This window comes from Thermobia domestica, chromosome 7, assembly GCF_964235325.1.
Source record: "Thermobia domestica chromosome 7, izTheDome1.hap1.1, whole genome shotgun sequence".
Classification (NCBI taxonomy): domain Eukaryota; kingdom Metazoa; phylum Arthropoda; class Insecta; order Zygentoma; family Lepismatidae; genus Thermobia; species Thermobia domestica.
The window spans coordinates 23,768,634-23,796,001 of record NC_137460.1 but is presented as its reverse complement, the minus strand read 5'-3'; the positions used below and the strand labels follow the sequence as shown (position 1 = coordinate 23,796,001).

At 35.3% G+C, this 27,368-nt stretch overlaps 1 protein-coding gene across 4 annotated transcripts in view; it reads right to left on the bottom strand.

The window, feature by feature from the left end:
- The window catches only part of alpha-Spec (alpha spectrin), a 164,881-nt gene that overhangs the window by 54,135 nt on the left and 83,378 nt on the right, over positions 1 to 27,368 (bottom strand). For 2 of the 4 annotated variants that reach the window (XM_081764258.1, XM_081764260.1), the window contains 13 exons: positions 25,489 to 25,644; positions 22,433 to 22,565; positions 19,657 to 19,841; positions 19,166 to 19,318; positions 17,457 to 17,616; positions 13,342 to 13,547; positions 11,002 to 11,229; positions 8,654 to 8,788; positions 7,774 to 8,034; positions 7,061 to 7,252; positions 5,165 to 5,401; positions 3,002 to 3,283; positions 1,591 to 1,632 (listed from right to left, as the gene is read on the bottom strand). In XM_081764258.1, coding sequence (XP_081620384.1) covers positions 1,591 to 1,632; positions 3,002 to 3,283; positions 5,165 to 5,401; positions 7,061 to 7,252; positions 7,774 to 8,034; positions 8,654 to 8,788; positions 11,002 to 11,229; positions 13,342 to 13,547; positions 17,457 to 17,616; positions 19,166 to 19,318; positions 19,657 to 19,841; positions 22,433 to 22,565; positions 25,489 to 25,644 — 2,370 coding nt within the window. The remainder of the gene's footprint in view (positions 1 to 1,590; positions 1,633 to 3,001; positions 3,284 to 5,164; positions 5,402 to 7,060; positions 7,253 to 7,773; positions 8,035 to 8,653; positions 8,789 to 11,001; positions 11,230 to 13,341; positions 13,548 to 17,456; positions 17,617 to 19,165; positions 19,319 to 19,656; positions 19,842 to 22,432; positions 22,566 to 25,488; positions 25,645 to 27,368) is intronic. The other 2 variants (XM_081764261.1, XM_081764262.1) reach the window with 1 other exon arrangement.

The window sequence follows — 27,368 nt, the reverse complement described above, 5'->3', positions numbered from 1 at the left end:
GGGAAGGACCTATACAAGTCCTGCAACGAGGCTCGAGATTTTGTACCATTATTTCTGCAGAAAAGGGATAGTTCTTCACGTGATTGTATTGCAGTCGATCCTCCTTCCAACCCTCAAGTGACTAAACACTGTTCAGATAACTTGACTGGACAAATTATACGAAAGTTCAATCTTACTTTTATGCTCGTCAAACAACTTATCATCTTGCTATGTGGGTGCATTATTATTATTATTATTATTATGAGTGTTATTATTCCATAGCACAGCCATCACCTTAGAGTACAACGTTTGCGCCACTCGAAGCATGTGATCTCCCAGAATTGTCCAGAGCCTTAATGAACAAGCCTGGAGAATGCGAAGATTTTGAGGTCTACTCCGGTTCACTCTCTGCGAGCACTATTCAGGTATAAATATCTTTGGAGCTTTCCTACATGTATTTTAACTCTGCGAGAAGTCAAACATGGATTTCCTGGAAAACAGTGCATCCACGATGGCCACATACTTATCCAGTTCCTATTCATATTTTTCTTCCTTTAAAATAAATAAAGTATATTCCGAGCTCTTTCAAATCTGGGAAAATCAGTCCTTTAAGGCATCACATGATACTGTTCACATAAAGTCTCCTCTATAAATATATAATCTGAAGTGGATTTATACCCGGAACAGTTCTGAGTTTCCAAACATAAATTGAGCCGGGAACTTGCGACTAATTTCTTGAATCCTACTGTAGTTTATTCACAGATAAGAAATATTAAGCAAGAATTGCACTATGCTTACCAGATTAATATACACTAGAAGCAAGTAAGAGCAGAAAGTCCACCAAATCAAACAAACACACTATAGACAACCGAAAACGCACACTACGTGAATCTAAAATCATATAACGAGAGTTATACACGCTCATCACCATCAAGGCAACAATCGGAAATAAAACGTTTTTCCCAGATCACAATAAAAGATAGCAGAAGAATATTAGAAAAAGTGAAAGTCAACGCCCTTCACAAAGAAGAAAAAAATCTAAGGACAAAAACAGAACTCGACAAAAATCAATTCCTTTCGATTACGTACTTTTCTTTCTTTCAAGTTCCGTTTTCTCAATATCCATGCAATTGTAAAAATGCAGATAGAGAGTTGAGAATATGGAGCAGTTAGTTGCAGAAAGAGGACACTCCATGCAATGCATGTTATATACACTGATATATTTATTTATGCTCTATTATAATATTCTCTCTTTTGCAGGTCTACAATTATAATCAATTCAATGTACTATACGAAAAGAAAAAAAAAACTTTTTCTTAAAATAAATGTGGGGATTTTTACGAAAACACACACTTGAAAGTGGAACATCTAATTTAAAAAAAAGAGTTTCAACACTGAACTTGTAGAAGCCAAACAACACGTTACACGAAAATAACGAGAAAAATTTTGATCATTTTATTCTAGCCGGAATCAAACAGAAAGAAGTTCCACTTCCACTGTATATTATAATACAGTTAAGTGTTAACAGAAAACGAGTTAACGGCCTGTATGTTATGGAAATCATGCCTAAGTGTATACAATTTATATACATTATATCCCCACACGGTATACCTGCGGAACACCATAGTGAGCATCAATTTCTGCACGGTAATTCTAGAAAAGAAAAAATTCACCATGTGTAAACATTTCACATTCAATGGTATCATATTAATATTCACCTTAACCATAATGACGGATATTCGATCTAGTTTTGTATACAAGGTTTCCCACTTATTTGGTGAGCACGAATTCCTTGACTTCTCCAGGCTTTCCATATACGGTTTACAAATTTCCAGATCTACCATATATATAGTGTGAAAAAGCACCTAAATTTTTTTTCAATCAAGGGGTTTTTCATCTACTATGCATGTACATGTATATATAGTATTGTATAGGTAAAGTTTTGCAAAATACTGTAATTTATTTTATAAAATATCCCCTATATACCCGGGTAAGGCAAAAAGAGATAAAATTCCCTGACTTTTCCAAGACTCCTCCAAGAGTAAGCTGTATTCCCTGACTTTTCAAGGTCAGTGAGAACCCTAGTATATCAATTACGTCCCAAGTAAAAGCAGAAAATTTATTTAATCTACGTCAATGCTTTGCTGCTTATGAAATTAAAACTGTGTATTACAGTAAAAATACTGCTTCCACATAAAGGAATTCGTTGGCAGTGGTCAAAATTCAAGATTGGAAAACACAGTCCAACCGCTAATATAGACTAATGATTCTATTCTTGTTCGAAATATGAAATTTACACTAGTTACAACAGCTATCTTATCCAGTTATGTCACCTTATTGCAGGAGACATGTTTTCTTTGCTTAACCAGTACTTTTTTTCTTAATGACGACTAAAAGGCAACTTATATGTGTGATTAACAAAAAATTAAGTAATCCATTAAGTACAAGACATTATAGGACGTTTCAAAGCATACTGTATCATTTTAATTATAATTTAAACTAATTTTTTTTAAATCAATTTTGTCTACGATGTTACCGTCATTTAGGCTCTTACATTTGTCGTGAAAATGTTCCTATATTACTGTACCTAAAGTATACTAACAGGTGGAGGAAAATCAAACAAATTTTTACATCAATATATACTATACTACATTATCTATTTCCGAGTACTACGAACCTTAACAACAAGAATTATGACAGAATAGTTAAAGGATCAACAATTAATTTATCAGTTTTTGCAAATGTGTTCTGCAAGGTGTCGTTCGTGTGTACCCTCAGCTCAAAACTGAGATAAATGGAACACAATGCTGAACAAACTGACGGTGAGCTTCAACATCAAGCACAATACAAAAACAATGTCCCTCTTTATCTTAGACAAAAACAAATCTTACATGGACAAAATCAATCTTATTTTCAGAATCTCACGTTACGTTTTCATTTTAAAACCTTTTTCTTTTTTCTACCGAGGTTTTCTTAGTCACCTGCTATATAAAGTTATGAATAATTAAAACGTGTTATTTACCTGATGTCGTTCTAATAAAGCTTCGGCCCCGGTGACATCTGATGCCAATTCGTCGCTGGACACGAGACCCATCATACTGTTGATCCAGGACATCAGGTCTCGGTAGTCACTAAGGAAGCGTTGAAGATCGTACGAGTCCAGCAACTTCTCTTTTCTGCTGTTGGCCTTCGCTGTCAGCTGGATCCATTCCTCGTTGATCTCAGTTTGCTTAGCATAGGTCTGCTCTGCGGTTTCTGGATGCGTCTGCATCAGCCTCTGGGCTGTTTCATCCAGTTGTCGAATCTATAACAAAACACAAACATCACTTTATTCTGTGAGAAGTCATGGCGGAAAGTGAGTAATTTGTTATATTGGCCGATATATATATGGTTTTAAATTTAATGTGTTACGTTGATTAAAAAAAGCAAACACGGAACACAAAATACAACTGGTTACTAGAACTGGACGTACTTGCCAGTTAATGAGGAAAAAAAAAATAGTTTAGTACACAAGAAATTGATAACTTAGTCAATTATAAATAGTTAAACTTATGATTTGTTGGGTTCAGCTGTAATTTTCCTAAACCAAAAATCTGTAAAAAGTGTAACTGACAGCAATAAGTGTATATGAATTTCGAAGCTATGTTCCAATTTGTGGTTCTTAAAGAAGAACTGTTTTCGTTTCTAAGATTTTTACAGGAATTTGTACACTTCAAGAGTTTGCAAGGAGCAAGAAATTTGGTTTTTAGAATCACGTAGTGGGACTTATGTTGTGAGTACGTCCGTTACTCAGCACGATAACTCTTGAATGGAAGCTAATTTTTGATTTTTTTTTTTTTTTTTTTTTAATAAATAGCTAGAACGATTGACTCAACTGAGTTCGTTACTGAAGTCAATCTGTGAACAAATTAACGGATAACGGTGGTTATCTACAGCCCATATTCCATAGATGTAAGCAAATTTTTTAATTGTTTTGCAATAGATAGATAGAGCGATTATCTCGGCTCGAGTTTGATAGCGAAGTCAATCCGTTAAAGTAATAACGAATAACGGCTACTTCAACGGTGGCTACTATAGTCTACACCTCATACAGGTAACCGAATTTTTTAATTCTGTTTTTGCAATAGATAGCTAGAGCAATTATCTCAGCCGAGTTCGTTAACGGATAACATATTAACGGATAACGGTGGCTATCCATGGCCCGTGGATGTAAGCAAATTTTTGAATTCTAATTTTCCAGCACACAACTAAAGAAATTGTCTCAGCCGAATTCGTTAATGGAATCAATCCGTTATAATATTAACGTATAACGGTGGCTATTTATAGCCTATATTTCATGGATGTAAACAACTAATTATGTTTTTTCAACAGATCGCTCAGCCAAGTTCTTCAATGGGGTCAACCCGATAACTTCATAACAAGTAATGGCGATTTTATCGGTCGGGTACCCACATTTTATGCATCAAAATATTTCACGTGATCCTCACTCTGTCTTTACTAGAATGTATTGCTATTGTGATCACTTTTCTTCAATTCTATGCATACCGAAGTTCAAGACGACATTCTGAGGTGTGAGTTGATTTTCCAGTAAGGACTAAAAATTCACCGAAGATGGCAAATGAGGCTGATGAAACTGTTTAGGAAAATTAAGCCAGACGCAATGAAGTGGGAAGTTTAATTATTAAAAATATGCTTCAAATACAGTAAATTGTAGATAATTATTTGATATCAATTACTGTAATATACAGGGCTGATCTAGAATATTGCAGTTAGTTAATAGGCGAAGTATCAATCGTGGAAGTGGATAACAATACCATTACGTACTAGTTTGGTCGTTTATCAAGCTTTTTTTGTTCATTAACTGGCGGGGAAGAATGACTAAACACTTTTATTTTCACATAAACAACTCCAACGGATGGAAATAGTTACACGTATGGCGATAAAAACAATCTTGCCTGAAATGACTTTACACAAAATAGATTTCAATTGTGAAGTTTTGTCTCCATGGCAATGAACTTAGGGTTCTTTAACCCATATACTAGTTCCTCAACTATACAGAATACCGGCTAAAATAGCAAATTAGTGATGGGACTATGAAAATAATGTATAGCATAGCTGTGCTTGATCTCATAGAATTCAAATGGTACGACCTGGTCTGTTTTCCTTAAAGTCTGAGAAATCGTACCTTGTCACTGAGTGCGGCCAAATCTCTCTCCAGACCCTCGTGCTTCCGCTGCAAAGCCTGTACGCTTCGAAGATCTTTGCCTAAGTCGTCATTATTAAGAGCTTCATCCTTCTCCTGGATCCAATCCTTCGTTTCATCAACATCGCGATGGAAACGCTGGACTTCGTGAGCTGAGCCCAATTGAGTTGCTCGTTCTGAAGTCAACTGCTGCAACGATGTCCACTTCTGGTTCAAGTCCTGGAAACACAAAAATAAGCCGTTTCAATTACAAATAAATAAAATAAATGAAATTCAAAAACATAGTACTTGTATCCTAATTATAAAACCTAGTTGTAAAACGGAAACTTGTCAGTCTGTGCGTCACACTACCCTGGTTGAGAAAAATGAAATCTTTCAGTTTAACGTCCTACAACAATGCTCTTTAGGCGAAGGGAGACGGATGATTAAGGCAAATGAACGATGATGGAAGAATTGGTGGAATGGGAATGTGAGAGGAAACAGCAGCACCCTGAGAAAGTCCATGGACACGATGTACTCCACCACAAACTTACTTAGGCAAAATCGAAGCAGGAGCCCCATGCACCAGAGGTAAGCGCTCTATCACTGAGCCACCGTACCTCCTCCTAAGAGATTTGTTATACAGATTGTAGTAGGAAAGCAATGGATACAATGAGAAATCTTTATATTACACGACAAACGTCTCCGTGTGTTACCCTAATTCCTAATAGTAAACAGTCACGTTAACAGATGACGCTAAGTGCGCTTTCACTTGGCTGTCTGACGCCAAGATGCCACTACCGGCGGGATTGTGGTTTTACGTCCAACGGTTATTCCGTGTGGGTTAAAAGAGACGGTGATGATGAGAAATTAATGAAATGGTGGGATGAAATGAGAGGAAACGGGAGAATCCCGAGAGAACCCAGTACACGGTCCACCACAAAGCCCACTTGACACAAGATGGAATCAAACCAGGGACCCCACACACCAGAGGTGAACGCTCTACCACTGAGTACCGCGGCCTCATCGGTGAGATTGTTGCATAAAAAATATGTTGTTGAGTTTGGGGTATTGGGAAGCGTCTATGGTCATTTAGCCTGTCACGTTTGAGGAATGATGTCCCTCGGCGAACACCATCCGGGAAAAGGAAAGGAAGGAAGCAGCCTGGTACCTATAAGGTAGGTACCACTCCGGCATTTATCTGGTTTGAATGAAGAAAACCCAGGAAAACCTCATTCAGGGTGGCTGGCCTGAAAAAGCGTTTTTACACATTTTCGACCAAGTGCCACCCTCCCCCAGGAATCGAATCCGGGACCGCTCGCATTGAAGGCGAAAGCGTTATCGACTACGCTACGTGGGGCCACTTAAAAGAGTTTTTAATTAAGACGGATTTTAACATTTAGTATACAGCGAACCAAAGATATGGACGTAACAACTAGTTCTATATACATAAAGTATGTTACTAAGAATTCTTACTTCACCGTCTTTTCCGAGAATGACATTGATTACTCATCTAAAACTTTCGCTACGGAACTACAAAACTCTGTTGAAAAGAAGCTAAATACAGCCGAAATCAAATCAATCACATGTAATTATACTAATACACGCAACTTGTAATAATGATGAAATCCACAATGATTATTAATTTAAACGTACCATCGTTAAATAATAATAATGGTGAAAACCCTGTTAGAAATTATAAAACTTTCTCAATTTCTCGCTTCCTCAAGTCCCGTGAAATACACTTGAAATGATCAATTTTTTTGTCAAGAAAACATTGATACTGGCAACTTTATCAACAGTTTCAATACGGAAGACAAACTGGAATTCTTTAGGAGTTATTCCTTTACTTTTGGCATACTAGTACATGATAATATTTTGGTAATGAACGCTCCTTACCTCAATCTGAGTTTGAATCTTCAACGCTGCTTCTGTTTGACCCAGACTCATCAGCTGCATTGCGATTTCATTCATTTCAGCCAAACGCACTTCATTGGCTTTTAGATCGGCCTGGAAGTCGTCAAACTTCTTCTGCATGACTTCTACCTGTTCCAAATCTTCTCCCACGTCTTGAACTTGCGCATATTGTTCCTAGAGAAGAAACAGATTATGAACTGTCAGTGCGTTTTAACATAAATATGTATTATATTGGTGCACAGTTAACAGTCACTTGACTCACGTTTGAAGTAAGCTATTTACGGGAATGACAAACATATATACACACACTTCTTATATTAAAAAAGGGTTTGCATTAAAAGAGAATTTTGTATCGCTATACGTTAACTATTTTTTTTTAAGTTCTGCACTCGTTACAGTTACAGTCTTTTCAGTCTCTGTTACAAATTTTTCTTAAGTTACATTCGAGTTATTCAATTTCTAAATACAAAATCAATTTACTACTATTTTCCTTACAGTTTGGTACTATGTCCTATTAAATTTTACTTAAAACTTCAAAGAGAATATCCAGTTTTATGCAGAATTGGATTAAGAATTTATTTCCTCAACAAGAAACACAAATTTTTTCACAGTAGATTTCTCTCAATAGTAAAACTTTTTCATACATTATTTCTCATCACTCTACCTTAAAAATAGTAGAACACAAAATAACTTACTTTGTCTTTAATCCAAGTAGCAAGTTCTGCTGCTTCTCGAACCAACACATAGGCTTTGACAGTTTCATTTAATTTGTTCTGCCTCTCGCGTGCAAGGGCCAACAAATTATCATACTGGGTCTCGATCTGGTTCTGCCTGGCGGCAATGGAGCTGTTATCCGCTAAATTCTGCTGGGAAGCTGAAAGACCAGCCTCAATTTTCTTCACATAGGCGGCTGGTACGAAGCCCTGTCTATCATTCACTTCCACTTTCCACCAATCCTGAAATAATAATGTATTTTTTTTATCAAACATGAAGAATTATGGTTCTCTAGATACGCATTGGCAATACTACACTAGTATTTAGTTTAGAATTCTTTCTAAGGTATCTGCTGATTCGGTCCATATTCTTTTCTCATACTACATATTTTGAAAATATATAACAAATGAGGAAAAAAAAAAAAAAAAAAAACAATTCACCAAAATAACTACTTCAGCTTTCAAAATGACTTTTTAGTAAAGCAAAGACTATATCCAATATACTAGCAATTTCTTAGGGGAAAAATAGTGAAATTGTTTAAAAACCAATTGGATGAAAAATTCATCTCTATGTTACTATGATAAATTATTTTCTCCATTTTTGAACATTTTTACAATTATGGTTTTATTTCTGGCTAGTATTAACCACTTTTAATGTAAAATACTTGTAAATAATCTCAAAAAAAGGACCTCGTCATGCTCTTCTGACATTATTTCAAAATTGTTCAAAAAATCATGAACAAATTCGGAACAGGATACACAAAAACAAGGTGAGTTTCTTTTCATGTTATTTAGTATGTAGCAAATGTAGTTTAATTTTATTTATTTATTTATTAGTTACAAATAGATTCTTTTAATGTACCTTATTGTTTGAGTTCAGAAGAGTTAGCACATCGCCTTTCTTCATGGAAACTTCTCGAGGTGATTTTTCGGTGTAATCATAAAGAGCGATCACACATTCTTTACCAGTGACATCAATAACAGGAGTTTCTTGTTGCTGAAATTAGTAGATTAAAAAATAATTATTATTACTCATACATTGAAAAAGGTATAATCCTACACGGATAAAGCATTAAAGCATATATTATTTAAAGTAAATTATATTTGAAGCCCGTTTAATAATTCTGATGGGTGGCTTCCCTGCTACATATATAAGGGACGAGGTAGAACACCATAGTTAACAGTTTCCTCAACATCCAAGGTTTAATCAAATATCTAAAAACTGCAAATAGTCGATAAGAGCTTTCCAACTGGCATCTTTTAATTTACATTAAGAAAGATTTTATACACTATCTCTAAAAGAATAATTTTTCGCAATACTATTCGAAATGAAAGCTATGTTAATTTACATATCAGAAGCTTTGAATCAAAACGTTTAAGAAAAATAATAATAATAACATAACGAAATTAATTTTAAAAACTTCATTAATCAGCTTTCGGTGGTTTCGTTTACATGAATACTATGCTGCTAGTTGTAAAAGTGACTGACAAAAGAAGACAAGCGTTCATTGAGATAAAGTAATTACTTTTCTTTAGAACGATTTAAATACGAATTTGGGAAAAATCATTTAACAAAAAGGACACCCAGATGGACTTTGTGTCTTTCTGCGATGAGCTTTTGTACGTCAAAAATTTTCTGCAGAAGACACACTTGTGATTGTTAAAAGTAAGCTTTACGCGACAAAAAAAAATAGTTCAAACTATATTTATGCGAATCGTCCGTGCATTTAAGATATCTACACATAGGAGGTATGTTTTTACACTTTTCTGTTGGCTATATTTTCTTTCATCTGGCAATTTTTCTGCACAGGCGAGGCAAATTTTCTGCGATGACATCGCAGATCGCGGCATGTTCTGCTATGGGGAAGGACATACTTCAGTTAGTTATGTTTCTCAAACAATTCCTAAAATAAATCAATTTTTAACATTTCAAAGATCTTTAAGTAAGGAGAAGAGGACAGAGCCAAATGATTACGCTAAAACTACAGGATGGGCGGAAAGTTCCTATTTTGAATTGTGAATTTCTATTACTGTTCTGTGTAGACAGCAATGGAAGTTATCTTGTTTTATAGACTAAAGTATGCCATTTTTTAAAAAATATTTTTCAAATCCTGTGAAGCTTTTCATGTTCCTTTAAAGCCACAGGGATGCCAGGACGATTAAGCATAGAGGAGAGAGAGAGAGAGAGAGAGAGAGAGAGACAAAACTGCAGCAAGATTTGAGGTGTGACTGTCTGTAATTCAGGTTTAACGGTAGTGAAGGGGTCAATATGGAAGGCAAGCTGTTCTGGATGCAAAAACAACAATTACCACAGAAAATTAATGACTATCGGACGTGTAGTGGACATTAAAGAGATCAGGTGGGCACTCAACTTCTGTATCAGAGGAAAAAGTGGTCATAGTGAGGGAGATGTTCGTGCGAAGTCCTTTATAATCAACAAGGCACGCTGCAAGAGAGAGTAACATCACACGCTATTCTGTGCAAGCAATTCTCCACAAAGAGTTACATTACAGACCATGGAAGCCTCATATATGTCCGAAAGTTTTATCCAGATGATTGCGATAGGCGTGTTGAAATTTGTGATATGATGCTCGCATGCCATGAAAATCATCACATGTTCGAGAGAAAAAAAAAAAAAAAAAAAAAAAAAAAAATCTGTGGAGTGATCAAGGTGCGTTTCATGTAGGGAGGGGAAGGGGGGTCGTTAATCGTCATAATAGCCATTGGCGAACTTGAGAATAAGATCCGTGAGGTCATAAGTGTTTCTGCTGAGTTCTTGTGGAAGGTCGTAGAAAACGTATCTGTTCATTTGAAACAATGTCTTGAAAATACTGGAGCACACATTGAGTTGTAACTTTTGGAAATATATTGGTATTCAACAAACTGTATTGTGCAAAAAAATTGAGTTTATACCTATAATATTTTAGGAGGGAAAAATATTAAATGTAGGAATTACTTTCCGCGCACCCTACAGAAGAAAATAATTAAAGATTTAAACGAATGTTGTAAGTCATTTTTAAAAAGTAACGTAATATACTAATTAATTCAAATATGCTGTATTATTTTTGAGATCCTTGTGAGATATTAAGAATTTAATAAAATGAAGTAAATATTAACAAGAAAGACTAATACAGAATTTTGTAAATAAAAAGAAAATAGAATCTACCCAAATAACATTTAACAATAGATAATAATAGTAATAATACACACCCTGCATGCTTGTGCTTGTTCTCTGAGAGCACTAATCGTGTTTCCAAAGGCTTCCAAATCTGACATCAAGGCTTCGTGTTTCTTCAGAAGAGCCTCTGACGAATCTTCATCTTTGCCATAATCAGTGTTGCTAACTATAGGCTCCTTCTCCTTCATCCACGACTCGGCTTCATTAGCATCAGCGAAGTATTGGTGGGCCTGCAGCGAATCTTCCAAATCTTGTTTTCTCTAAAGAGAAAAGAAAAAGGGACACTTCATTACTATAGTCAAAAATTATATTGAATATTTTATCATTTTCGGACTTTTAAATAACAATTCACAAACTGTTTACAAAGTGAATTTTTACCATTGTTCCTTCTTTCTTTCATTAAGAAAAATAACATATGTTCATCTACTTTTGAAAAGCTGCATTGAAATACAAATAACCAGAAAAAAAACTTAAAATCTACTATCCATTCATTTAAAATTTTAAAACAATAATAATAATAATAATAATAATAATAATAATAATAATAATAATAATAATAATAATAATAATAATAATAATAATAATAATAATAAGTAAACTTCCAAATTTTAATGCTTTTAATTATTTGAGACTTTTAATTATTTATTTATTTATTTGAGACTATATACAAGTAAGCATATATATATTTATGGACAAACCAACAACTTACTTGCCTGAATGAATACCTTCTACGAATTGAGACATGCTGTTAGTAAGTAAAAGATATTTATTTTTTAATTATTTTTACATGGTAAAATTAAGGCTAACAAACGTCGTGTCTCACATTTAACTGTTTACATTAAGGTACATAACATTCTCACCTGCACAGACTTAAAAACCATTAAATATAAGACTACAAACGAAGAAACGGAACGCTAGAGGTTATTTAGACTGCAAATACCAATACTCGATTATGGGAAGGTATTTTCGTAAGGAACTGAAAATAAAACGAAGTCTATCAGTTTAACGTCCCATGATTATACCCGTTAGGCTACGGAAGACGGATGATCAACGCAAATGAATGATGATGGAAGAATCAGTGGGATGAAATGAGAGTACCCTGGAAAAGCCCACGGACACGATGTTGTTCAGTACAAACTGACTTAGCTGGGGATTCGGAAGAAATTGAAAAAGATACCCTGGCTACCGCAAAACCAATTGAGCTTATAATAAAAAACTAGCTTTTTTTTTTGGTGGAATGTGAAGGTCGCTTCCTCCGCCCTCTCCGTGACTTATCAAAACCACATTATCATCCACAGGAAACTGAAGTCAGGTTTCTACGAGGGTCATCCGGAAAGTGGTACCCGTTTGCGCCACATGAAGCGCCGACGACTCGGGGAGCCGCTGCGCAAGGTCAGACCGCGTCAGTGGCTTGTCTGCCTGCTCTATGCGAGGTTGCGTGACACTAGAAGTGCCTATGTTGTGTCTGTGCTCATTTATAATGATTAAACGAATTGAGAACCCCGCCAGTTGTGAAGTGAGGGCCGTGATTAAATTTCTTAATGCACGAAACGTTCGACCTTGTGAAATTCATCACCAATTAAAGGAGGTGTATGGAGACACTGTGATGGACGAGTCGTCTGTTTGGCGCTGGTGTCGCAACTTCAACCTGGGGAGGAGGAGTACACACGACGAGGAGCATTCAGGGAGACCATCTGTCATTACAGACGAACTGCTGAGGTCAGTAGACGAATGCGTGACGAACGATCGGCGCGTCACAATTGATGAACTCTGTGAATATTTTCCTAATGTGTCTCGAACAATTGGTCATGAAATTGTCAAAGACATCTGCATTATTCAAAAATCTGTGCAAGGTGGGTCCCTCGCATGCTCACAGATGAGCACAAAATCAAACGTATGGCTGCAGCACTGACGTTTCTGGGACGTTATTCCGATGAAGGAGACTTTTCTGAATCGCATCATTACAGGGGACGAAACACGGGTTTGTTATGCATCACCTGAGACTAAACGACAGTCCATGAAGTGGCATCACGCTCATTCACCAACCAAACCAAACCAAACGAGGCGTGACTACGTATCTCAATACGCTGGCGGCGGAGGACTATGACGCTGGAATACAAAAACTCGTCACATGGTATGACAAATGTCTCAATTTGCTTGGTGATTATATGGAGAAGTAGTGTAAAGTATGCTCTTTCCATAAAAAATTGTATATTTGTTAATATGTACTACTGCGTCTTTATTGCACAAAAGGTTACCACTTTCCGGATGGCCCTCGTACACCGAAGCTGAGAATGGCAACATTTACTTAGTCAAAAAGGAGCTCAAATAAAATAGCATTAACAAAGTATAAAAGAAGATAAATTTCTCACCTGCAGTGCTTTCTCCTTTAGCTGGGTCCAATGATCATTAAGAGTTCCAACCCTCTGCTTAATCTCATCAGAAGCAAAATGACCCTCTTCAATCATCTGCTGCCCTGACTGGCACACGGCTGCGATTCGGTTCTCATGGTTGTTGATTTCAGCAAGCACAGCTTGATGCTTCTTGATCAAGTTCTGCACGCCGATCAAATCGCGACCTTGAAAACAATAAAAACGATAATTATAGAAGTTTATTTCGTAGACAGACTCAAGAGAAAATTTAAAAAATTCTAAATATTCATTTTCACAAGTAATCTAAACTGTAAAGTTTTCAACATATATATATGTAGTTGAAAAACTAGGTCTAAGTTACGATAAGCAAAAACCAAGTGATGATTATAAATGTGTATGTGTGAGAAAAAGTTATAATTCAATAATAATGGTAACAGTGATAAACAGGAATGATTAAAACTTCGAGTACATACGAGCTGGAAGCCTATTGAATACACACTGAAGATAGAATTTGAACAAATAGCATCACAGAGGTGAAGAGACTGCTGGTAAATCAAGAAACAAAACAGCAACGGAAATAGAGAGTTAAAAAACAAAGAAAGAAAGAGAGTAGAAAACTAAACCTACAAAGATAGTAAGAACTTTATAACAAGTAGGAAGATCTAATTATTGTGAATTCTGAATTATTATTTGCTATAACCTGCTTCAGACACTATATCTGAGTCCTAATGCGAACTTCAAATGAGAAAACTATAATGTCTAATAGAAACAATATATTAATTTTCAGTGTTGTACGAGATATTCAAACTTTAATGAAATTACTTATGTTTTGAAGTTTTTTTTAAAAAAAATAAAAACTGGAACATATATGCATTTCCTTTGGATGACATGGAGGCAAAATTAATGTTTACAATCCTCCTATCCTGTACCACTACCAATATTATCACCCACCATACGTAATTATTAGAGCAACCCACATTATCCTTTATTGTTAATTTCAACCATTGTTTTATATTAATTGTGTATAATGTATAATATTTACTATATATATTAAATATTCTAAATATCTTGATCTATTTATTAATATTTTATGCAACCAATTTCTTTCATATTTAATGAACTTTCTACTTAATGCACTGTAAAGATATATCTGCTCGAGTCAGTTTTCCTTATCACTTGTGTGCACCTTAGAGGTGCGTATATATAGAAAGGGAAAGTAAAAGATGCCACCAAAAAGTACAAAAAGGACTCGAGTTTAATAGGTACACATAACACTACAATGTGGAGTTCTTGTATACTATTCATTGTTGGCGGAAAGTTTTCCTCTTCTTTTCCTTTTTTTTCTTCTCCGCATCAAAGGATTACACCGAAAAGAAGTTTACAGAGATAAAAATAAGTTTTTCATTGTTGCATTGTTATGTTCTCAATGATTTTGCGTTGTAAATATTGGTTTCAAAAAATATTAATACAATATGTTAAACTTGCAGTTAAACAGAATTTTTCAAGAATTGTGCTATATATATTTTAAATTATGCTTTATGCTTTATTTTCTAAAATTATGCTTTTAAAATTAGTTTCTTCTAGACCCTTAGACAACCACAACTAGGTTTAAGGTACCAACCATATGTGAAAATCGCTATTATGCTTTTTATGCTTTTGGGTGGCTCTAGTAATTATCATCTACGAACAATCTGCCATTGAACTACAAATTAATTACAGCTGGAAAAAAAAAATCACTTGGGGCAACGGTGCATTTGTGAGCTTAAGAGTCTTCATCCCGGCGAAATTAAAATACCGCTAATTTTACAATAATTATGTGATATCTTCAAACAGATAAAAGATAATCGAAATGTGGAACAAGAGCGCCCTAGACAATATTATTTTACATGACAAACCGTTATCACGACTCACTTATCTGCTTTCGATTTCGAGCCATTTTGAAAATCGGCATTTATTTTCGCGTTTCTAAACAGCTGAAAACGGAAAGCCACTAGGTGACTTGTGATAACGGTACCTCACGCAAAAATAATATTGTCTAGGGCGCTCTTGTTCCATATTTCAATTATCTTTTATCTATTTGAAGATATCACATAATTACTGTAAAATTAGCAGTATTTTAATTTCGCCGGGATGAAGACTCTTAAATCTACTCCAGCGCCATCCGCTAGCGGCGAGCACGTGGTCAACGTGTCACGACGCCCTGTCCCTAACAAACGCATCAGGAACTTTCTAGACCTAGTGGCCATCACGTCTTGTTTTCACGAGACTCCCCAGTTTGCCTCACGACGCTGGATGGACGCCGAAAATTGGGAAGTACTGTACCGGCCGGGAGTTGAACTCGGGACCACGCAGACAATAGTCCAACGCTCTACCCACTAGCCTACGGTGTTTCCTAATTAATTACACCTGGACATTTAAAATATTCAAAATAGTGTTTTCTTTACACTTTTCTTCTGAAATCTTTCAATGGGTAAGAAAAACTCAGAACAGAGAATACCACATACCCATCATTTCACAAGTTTTCAGGCAAATACAATCACATTTTTTTTTAAGTTCAAGGCAATTTCCCTGTATCCAAAAATGATTATTACTTCTTCGTATAGTTTCGAATCTTTCTGGGACTTTCTTTAGTAACTAAAGTCTAGTATCTTTTGTTTGCTTACATTTCATCCTCGAAGAAAATTTTCCTGATAAATTTGAAGAACACAAGGACAATCGAAAACAATCTAAATTTGGATATTTCTTTAAGTGAGGAAGTAGGAGGATCTACCTATGACACTATTTATTTAAATGGTTTTCGTATGATCCGGTGTTCTTAAAAAAAAAGTCAGGAAAATTCTCTTTGAAGACTAATATGTAAGGAAAGAAGAGTAATTACAAGTAACGTTAGTTAGGGAGGTTCCAGAGAGGCCAAAATTATATAAGGAAGAATTAATTATTTTTGGATACAAGGTGAGTGTTTGTTATTCAATTATACGTAGATATGTATTCTATATCGTCCATTAACTAGTGTAATCACCAGGGCCCGGTTTTGTTGACAGGTCAACTTTTCTCTGTTACGCATAAGACAAGGCAAATTCTAATAAAAACGTTATCTATCAATTCTAGGTTCTAAAAATATATATTTTTAGGGTCAACTTTTGGTCACTTTTTGCCGTTTTGAAGTTTCAGGTCATTTTTTAATATTTTAAGGTAAATTTTAGGTCACTTATGGGTCTTTTTATTCTTTTTCTTCTACATAAGGAAATCTTAAAATGAACACTGTTTACGGATGTGAAAAAGACGAAGTTGAATAATCTCTTTTCTTGCTTCCTGACTATTGTGAGGGAAAAACTGCATTCGTAACAAGCTAATGAAAACAGCTGTAGCTGGTTAACGAAAGGTGGGGGTTGGTAGATCGCCAAACAGACCCAATACAGTGTTTTGGGTTATTGACCACAAAGAATGTGATCACGTGAATAACTAAAAATGGATTAGAAGGCGTACAAAGATTTTAAACAGGGTTTTTATCTATTATTCTCATATAGTCTACACTTACGAACTTTTATTGTTTAAGAGTGCTTCCTGGTTTCAACTCGGGAGTAAATTGACGGTTTCAGTACGTACAATGTCGTACAATGGACTGATCAACGAACATAAATGATCAATTGACTGCAACTAACTGAAACAAAACTTTTTGAATATGAGTGACAAACGTTAATTAAAATCCAATGGATATTTAAAAAATGTCAATGTTTTACGAAATAAACACTTAAGAAAACAAAAGTTTTAAGGTCAATTTTTGTGAATTTTAGGGGCATTTTACAAGAATTTTAGTGTCATTTTATAGGTCACTTTCTAGAAAATTTTAGGTCAACAAGATCCGGGCCCTGGTAATCACGTATATTAATAAAAAAAAATAACTACTTATAACTAGGCTTTTGGAACATAGGTAATTATATTATTATTATTATTATTTAAATCGCAGAAATAGGAATACAAAGTAGAAACTGGATCCAATTAGCTAAGGATAGAAGTCAGTGGACAGCTTTTGTGAACGCGGCATTGAACCTCCGGGTTCCATAGGCCATAGAGTTAGTTAGTTAGTTATGGAACTTCTTCCAAAAACTACATACCTCTGTTTGTGGAAGCAGCTACTGGTTCCTTTTCCCTAATCCAGGCCTCTTCATCTTCTATGTCTCTGAAAAGCTGTTGAACTTGAAGAGAATCCAACAGACGTTGTTTGCGAATGCTCATTGGTCGCTGCAAAGCTGCGTAGCGATCTGTAAGGGCTTCCTACAAAGAACAGAACAACAGATTGCTGTCACAATTGTACTATTTTTCATTGTTATAATCGAATATCTTGTTATTGACTTCACAGGCTAGTATTATCTCTAGGAGTGTGTGAATCCCTTATCTTAAGAAGAAACAAACTGCTAAGAACTTATCTAGAATTTTTATCATAAATAATACAATAATTAAAGACTACCTTACAGTTTTTTGGTGTACGGTCAATTTTTACTGCAGAAAATCACTCCATCAAACTTCAGAAGGTCGTTCTTTATATCAAAAGAAAAGCGAAAAACATTAATAAATATGATCGAAGAACACCGAGTTTTAAGCAACCCATAGCGATTTTATTTATTTATTTAATATTTTTTAGCGCCACAGATTGTGAACTATGAGATTTAGCTTAAAAGGTATGACGAACAATTGAGAAGCTAATACAAATTCTAAAATGAAAAATGAAATCTTTGAGTTTTACGTCCCACGATTATGCCTTATGCCAGTTAGGCTAAAGGAGACGGTGATGATGAGAGATGAGTGAAATGGTGGAATGAAGAAAGTGGGAGGAAACGGGAGAACCCCGAGAAAACCCACGAGCACTGTGTTTGTCCACCACAAAGTTCACTTGGCGGGGGCTGGGATCGAACCCGAGACCCCAAGAACCAGAGGTACACGCTCTACTATTGAGCCACCGCGCACCCAATACAAATTCTAAATATCCATGGTTACAAACTACACCGTATCTACATACAGAATTCAGTAATAGTAACACAGAATTCTGCTTGTCTATGCGTTCTAAGAAGACTTGTCGTATACCTGAAACAGTGATATCTGAAGCCTATTCGTCAATCAACAACCATCAAACCGAAACCATACAGATATACTGGATATTACACGCGGGCAGATACAGTATTGTTTACTCACTGGTTTTATTTCGATATGATTCAAACTGAATAAACGAATGCACACATTTAATTAAGACTACTCTTACCATGGACCCTTTCTATTGACTTAATATCCTACGAATTGCTGTAAATGAAAGATAATACAAATAAATAAAATAAATTCTATGGATATAGGATATGAACACTAATACCGAGAACTTTTGACATTTCTATATAAATCTGCCTTCTCGTGAGTTCTTTCTTCAATGAATGATGATTCGGTTTTACAAAATCTGTTATCTACAGACATTTCAAGTGAACTGTGATGCAATAGAATAGAATACAGGATTAGAGAATTCCAATTAGACTTCTTCCAATAACGAGGAAGAAATTTCCCTTTGCATTAACATTTTTTCTTTCATGAATGGATTGGATTTGAGTTAAGCGTCCCGTTCAGCAGCGAGGTTATATGAGACGCGTACCTTCACCTTAACGTAAGATCCAAATATGAGCTCCCGCCGGGAATCGAGCCCGGGTTTCCAACGCCAAAGGCGTGTACGCACCCCCATAACTACGAGGGGACTCATTTTTTCAGGAATTCAAACAAAACCACGAAAAGGTATAAAAATGAATATGTAACCAAATTAAGACGAGAACAGAAGTGCACTAATTACCTGTTTTGCTTTAATATTTTCTGCGTCGAAGTGACCCCTTTCAACGAACTGACTAGCGGCAATTCGAATTCCTTCAATTCTGTCTTGATGAGATGTAACATCAGCTTCCAAAAGGGCATGCTTCTTTTGCAAGTTCTGGACACTCGTCAAATCCTACAAAGCACAATGGTTTCATGAAATTATATATTGAAGTGGTATACAATATATATGGAGCAAATCAGAATTAAGAAAAAAAAAATCGAAGAACTAATTCTTGTTCACGTCAATCCAAAATTCATTGAAATAGTATATTTAGGAACAATTTTTACAATTCTCCAGAAATATTTATAGCTTCTGACTAGTGACAGATAAGCTCAAGAAATTCTAACTATTTACTTATGTTATAGTCAAGACAAGGCAATTAAGCTTTGTTAATTCAAGGTCTATTCCCCATACAATACTAAAACTTTTCTTTTTTAATTATTTATAAATATTTTGGAGTAATTACTTACTTTGCCGTAATCTTCGCTCATCAACTGTCCTTCGATTTCGGAGAGCCACAATTCGATATCTTCGACGGTGCGATTGAATTGCTGTTGCTGTGATGCCTCCTGCAATTTGGATCCTTTCTTATCAGTTGCGGTGACCAGTGTCTCCCATAGCTGAACGATCTCGTCCATTCGTGATTGGATTTGATCTGCAACACGAAAGTCAAGGTTTGTTGATGAAAACCACCCATTACAAGCGTAATTATAAATTTAGAACTATACTTTAAAACATCCTTCACGTATGAATTCATCAGATGTGACAATTCCTGTAATCCGCACGGCGTAGCACTTTAGCAGGTTCGAACATGCACTCGAATGAGTAGCAGACCACTTGGCTGTCCCCACAGATAGCAGAGAAAGTAACGCGTATGTGATGCACTGTTGGCGCAGAACGAATAACATGGATCTTAAACAGCGTTAGATCTTCGTGAAAATTATTGATCCAGAAATCTATTCCGAAACTTGATCAACTAATAAAATCAGTACTCACCTTTCTGTACTCCGAAGGGAACGACATTCAATATATCGGTAACTTTATGGAATTTTCATTACCAAAGACCGTAGAGCCTGACAACACATTCAGCAAAAATATCTTCACATACTTAAAGCTTCGTCTTCAGTGGATATCTTCAATTTATTTTTTTTAAAAAAAGTATCTTATTTTTGATCAGGTAACTTCTTTAGTCTTACCCACTGAAGACAAAGCTTAAAGCATGTGAAGACCTTTCTGCTGAATATGTTATAACCTATAAGCCTCTACATTTCTTGTTAATGGAAACTTGATAACAGTTTTCGAAGTATTGGATATTATTTTCTTAGGAATACAAATAAGTTAGTACTAATTATATTGGTAATATATATTCCATTCGCTCTATTAGTAATTACTTTATCAATTATTTATTCCGCTGATTTAACACCACTATGAGACATTTTGATGTTTCTAAAATTGAAAGTTACTTCCAAAGAACATTTACTTGATGACATTTTTCGACGTTCAGCGCACCGCGATACACACTGCCCTGTGTTCCGGATGCTTCCGGCAGCGGTATAGTGATCTAGCAAAATGCATCACTTCACAAAGAGACGATTCTGAACGGGACAACAACTGCTGGTTTTATAGATAAAATGAAAATGAAATCTTTAAGTTTTACGTCCCACAATTATGCCAATTAGGCTAAAGGAGACGGTGATGATGAGAGATGAGTGAAATGGTGGAATGAAGAAAGTGGGAGGAAACGGGAGAACCCGAGAAAACCCACGAGCACGGTGTTTGTCCACCACAAAGTCCACACGGCGCGAGCTGGGATCGAACCAGGGACCCCAAGCATTGGAGGTGAACGTTCTACCACTGAGCCACCGCGCCCCCTGGTTTATAGGTAGGCGAACTTTTCTATTTACAGCCGATTCCAGAAATTAGCATCACACATCTCGTAGACCATCTATGTGTATTAGTTACTGTTTCCATTTGTTACTGTCTTTAGAAAATATGTTCAATGATATGTTAACAGTTTGCATATTCACGCACATCATTTAGTCAAAAACAAACAATATTTCTTACCTTATATTGCGAAAATCTGATTTATTCTTTAATCTGAATAGTTTCAGTTGAATATTCTACAACCATCTACAAGTCAATTTTTTACATTTTTTCCAGAAAAGTCTGTTCACACGAATGTATCTTGAAATATACGAGAAGCAATGAAAAAGTTTCCGGAATGATGTAGTTTTGGCATTTGTGACGTAATTACAATAAATCTTGTACAGCACAGTCCTTCGATCGCCTAGTTATGGATCTCCCAAGGGTGACAGGGTGTCTATAAAAATTCCAAAATGAAATTTCATTACTTTTTCGTGACATTTTCTTTACCCAATCATAAAATTTCCTAACATTTTCAAGAGCGAATTTGGGTGCTAATTAGGCCGAATTTTCATCCATGCGATAGAAACGTACTTTGCTTGTGATTTGGTAGCGTCTAAAGCCGATCATTAACATTTTTGGTGGTAAATTTTGACGTTCTACAGAACAAAATTTTCCAATCTGTACTTACATTTGCGGTAAAAAAAAAAAAAAAAAAAAAAAAGTCACCCAAAAGCTAAATTTCGTTACCTTCATGACCGTTTTCTGATTTCGCGACTTTTTCGTGACATTCGTGACCGATAGACACCCTGTGTGAACTGGTCACAACTGGCAGGGTGTGGGTAATATAGCTGAACGGATGACTGTATGATAATCAGTTGGTGCAATATCGAAATTCGAGCAAACTCGGAAATATTCAATGTTCAAATTGGGGAAATCTTCTCCAGAGAATTTGACAGCTTTAACATCAGTTTAGTACCATCAGATTTTTGTCTCAGAAAAGGCCCTCAAAGGTATCTGTTTCGTGTCCGTGGAAGAGATCAAAACTAATGCGAACGGATCAAAAATCATCGATGTTTCCATAGTGCAGCAAGTGTGTATTCCGAAGGCGATTAAGTAAATGTCTATTTATATTGTGTCAATTAAGAGTTACAACAAAATTCTGGAAACTTTTTGAATACCCCTCGTATTACAAAGTTATCCTTTCTTAATACAATACAAACTTCTAAACAAAAACGAAGCATCACTATTACCTTCTCACGTCAGAAATAATAAAGAAACTGGAGAGGAGGGATCGAACCAAGGACCCCATGCACCAGAGGTAAACTCTCTACCAGTGAGCCACCGCGGCCCCAGAAAAAAAAAAAGAGAAAAAGAACTTACCCGATGCATAATGATTGGTCTCAATCAGTTCTTGTCCAGTGGAGGTGATTTCTTCAATACGAGATTTGTTGGCATTTAGCTCTTGTTCAAAGTTTTGGTGTTTCTGTACTTTTCCATTCAAATTGGTAGGATCCTGTGAAACAAATAGTATTTATTACAAATTAACGAACAAGTTCAAATAAGTTAATAAATTGTACACTATTATAGCGTTTAACAGGAGGAATTTTGTCCAAAAATCAGACATATTTCAATTAATGAGTTCTATTAACTTGAACAAAACGATATGAATGTATATCCCAATGCGTAGTTTTTGAGATTTTTTAAAAAACTAATAACTGATGACGATAAACACACCACCTATTAAAACGAAACTAATACTGAAGGATACGCTAACCAAGCTTTTCATTATGACACTACTAAGACACAGGACACAATGTTAATTAAATGAAAATGAAATTTTCTTTTTAAGTTTTACGTCCCACGTTTATGCCGGTTAGGCTAAAAGAGACGGTGATAATGAGAAATCGAGGAAATGATGGAATAAAGAACGTGGGAGGAAACGGGAGAACACCGAGAAAATCCACGCACATGGTGTTTGTCCTCCACAAAGTTTACATGGCGCGAGCTGGGATCGAACCAAGGACCCCATGCACCAGAGGTGAACTCTCTACCACTGAGCCACCGCAGCCCCAGCTAATGAAATATGGCTCAAAATTATAATTAACGATTTTATTTTATTTTATCTATTTATTTATTTATTGTCCGAAAATGAGACACATCAATCGAGAGATCTCAAGTTGAAGGAAATCACATATTTCAGGGTAAAAATTCTCATGTGTAGTCTCTTGAGAAAATCGAGAAAAACGAATTTTGATAAGTCTCTATTCTACTGGAATAGTCTATTTACTTAATTATGTTCTATCTATATATCAAAATGCTACGTTTATATATTTGTGGTCAATCCTTTCGACAGTGAGTTCTTGGGAACAGTAGGCTCTAGAAAGATGCCATTTTCACTGATCGACTGCAAATTTTGTGTAATTGTTCAAGTTCTAATTGATTTTTTTTTAAATGGAAGGTATTTCTTTATTAGATTTTTTAGGGGTACACTAAAGGTATTGAAATTTTATAAAAGCATCATATTCTACGAGTTATACATTCCAACATCACATATTGGTATACAGAGGTTGAATATTTCTCCGGCGTTTGTTTCATGGCCAAATGATAATGAAAAACGAAGGGTAACCATTTCTCCAGTCTAAGATGAATCTTTATTGTTTGGAATGTTTTGCCCAATTAACACCATATATAACTGACATTATAATTAATTGTGTATATTATGTATTTGCTTATTACATATTGCATGCAAGAAGAAAGAAAACACTTGATCATACATGAATTAGAAACTCCAACTGTAAATAGGCTCAAATCTTGCAAACGGTGCGAGATATTGACAAAATAATCGAAGAAAATCTCCCCTTTATCATATCCCTTGCCGATTTTTATCAAGACGTCTTTCACTTGTGTCTGTAAAGGGACATGTATATATATTATGAGGAATGACAACAAGAACAGCGCGATTTCAACTAGTATACCAAAATATACATTATTAATTAGCAGATCGTATCTGTTGTTTAATTACTCCTAAGTGTGACACACATACAATTTCTAATTTTCAATACACGCTACAACATTCAGTTACTTTATTTTGTATATTTTACATTAAAACCTCACTCTTTAGTCCATAGGGATAACAACGTCCACAATGCGTATGGATTTTGAGCATTTCTTACAACTAATTCTTCCGGAACAACGTATAAGTTATTTCCTACTAAAATTAAAATTTTAATAAGTCTGTTTAAGAACTAGCCTTATCCAAGTTGATTCTGATGACTTTTCAGATTGTATGTTATTGTGTACTACAGTAACTTAGTATCTAGCATATGAATGACCAAAACCAAGACATAACGGCCCATTTGTGAGCCTAAGCCTGCTTCAGCGCCATCTGCTAGCAACCAGCTGAACTACGTCGTCTAGCGGCAAGCATGTGGGCACCGCTTGGACTCTCTGTCCCTAACAGGCACATCAGGAGCTTTCTAGACCGTCACGTCTTGTTTTCATATGACTCCCCAGTTTGCCTCACGACGCGGACATGAGTCCAACGCTCTAACCACTAGACTACAGTGTTTCCGTAGCACATAAATTACGAGAAGTAAATATATTTTGTTTCTAACAGTAGTAAGTTTGGACCTAAGTAATCATTTCTTTGATTTCAGTTTAGTGTAATTGTTTAACAAAGACTTATTGAAGTTAATGCATTCAATACAAGAAGGTTACCAAGCACAATACAATTAAAATTTCAAGACGCTTAAACGCCTATTCTTTAAACAAATCATGGTACACATAATTAAATGGGTTCCTTAAAGTTTAAAGTTAATGGCAGGAGTACTTCCTGATTTTTCAGATGTTAAATTGGGACAAGAGAACTTGTAGAATGGGTATATGGTCACTTGACTCAACTTTATGGACTCTGTCACGTGGGGAATTTGAAATCTCTTGTGTATACAAGAAAAATCGGGAATCTCCGGGAGGGAACAGCCAATGCAACGCCTACTATGCATCTTCACATGTTGAAAAGAATTCAAAGAAAAATATAGATATGTCTGAAGTAATCTAACACTGCTGGACGATTTTTTATTTATTTATTTATTTTTTTTACAGTACTATGGTTTTCCTCAGTTCTTTTCGTTACTATAAACACAGTCAGTCTCTATAGTTCTATGGTGCATTTATAAGATTATTTTATAAACATTAGAATTAAAAAAAGAGAAAGAAGAAACGGAACTGATTATTTATATCTATATCTATATATATATATATATATATATATATATATATATATATATATATATATATATATATTGATGGATGAATCTCGACTAATAACCAGAAATTATGCTACTCTTAAAAGTCCCAAAAATTTCTACGTTTGGATATTCGCGATAGGAATTAAAATACTTAAAACTTACTAAAACCAAAATTGTAGTTTAACTTACAAGGTAGCTGTCATCGGTGGCGAATTTCAATTTCTCGTTGATCCATCCTTTCGTTTCATCACAATCTCTCTCAAATTGTTGGAAACGGAAAGAGTCCTCCAAGATAGCTCGTCTTTGAGATGATTTCTCAAGCAAAGCAGAACGTCGTTCAAGCAGCTGGAAAGAAATAGGATCAATTTTTTAGCGTTAACCTTGCAAAATATTTGATTATACTAAAGTTACGGAGTTTCAAATTTTTACCAGTTACACTGTTGAAGCAAAAATCTAATAAAGCAATTACTTCAGTTTCGTTTTCCATAAAATCACGCACATTTAATACTAATAACAGCAGGCAACAATTTGAATAACACTAATTAAAAAATGCTACTACATATTCTCATACACTACTGGGCCAAACTTTCGTTATCTATCATTTTTTACAAATCTTTGGTTTATATACAACTTTAACAGCTGACATGAGTCTGTCTGTCTGATTAACAGTGTATCCTGTCCTGAAACTTCTGACCCGAGTTAGCACAAAATATGAGGCCGAGAAAGTAGAAGGAATTTTGACAAATTCAAATTTCATGCATTGAATTTTTCACTCCCTGAACGACACAAGCGTATCGGTAAAACATAATTGCGAAAAATAGATTATGTGATAAAGTTGTGGAGCTACTACAGATTTAGTTAAAATCCCAACAGTAACTTACATAGATATACATCATAGATGATAGGAATGTTTTTGAAGTTCTGGGAATTGCTATAATATAGGACTAGTAACGAATACTTCAGTGCAAACAAGTTGTGACCTGTTTGTCCAACGATACTCGACAACGACAATTATTATGATTTAGTGTGTCTGCTGGAAGCCGCTATTAATTCTAAACGAACCATTACTTTTTCCTTTCTTGGAGAGAGGAGGTTAAAACATCTGAAATCCTACGACTATTTAAGGAGTATCTGAAAAGTTTGCAGAATACAAAATTACAATTTATCGTTCAGTTGATCGATCAAAAACTCGCAGAGCATTTTCAAAGGTCAGTTGTTGCAGCTACAAACGAAGTTAACACTGCTGGTGTAGAGAGCCTTTGCAGTTAAGACCGACTAATAATATTCGCGCAGTTAGTGCTAACATAAGTGATACGTTCACGATATTATGCACAATTATTTGGGAGACCCCCAAATTTCAGTAGCTGTTCAACAAGAAACAAATTTGATACTTTCAGTCACCCTCAAGAACTATTAGCTCGTTAAGGGGACTTATCCTAGCGCATACAGAAAAGCTGCAATGTAGCCTACACGAAAGTAAATTAAACTAAAAATTTAGAACACAATTTCCGGAACTTCGGAAACATTTCGTTCTTCTGAAATGACATAACAATCTTAACTCTTCGGTTGTTTTTGAAGTACTTTGTGACATGTCATAGTACGGTACAGCTGTCAAATCTAATTTTCCTGTATGCTCTAGTTTTTCTGGCACGTTTTGCGTTATAGCCTACGTTCTTATTTTTCCCGTAAAAAATTCTTCAGTTTTTTTAACAAATAAAAAAGAAATTATAGTCCTGGATACTTTTTATGGTTCTGAATAAAATGTTCTTTTAATAGTAATAATAATAAACAATAGCACTAACTTAAAGGAATAGATTCCTTTTACACTGTTAACAACGCAATCCAATGACAACTTAGTATTCGGATAGGAAATGCGTTGCGTTTTATCTCCTATCTAGCTGCCATTCCAACCTTATGATTGAGAATAAATTAGTTTTAGCATCTTAGCCTTCGTTTGTCAACGCCCTCTCAATCATATCGCAGTTTCGATAGATCGTGATATCCTGACGTCAAGAACAGAAGCTACTGTGATTTAATATATGCAAAATATTAAATGCTTGCGAATTTCG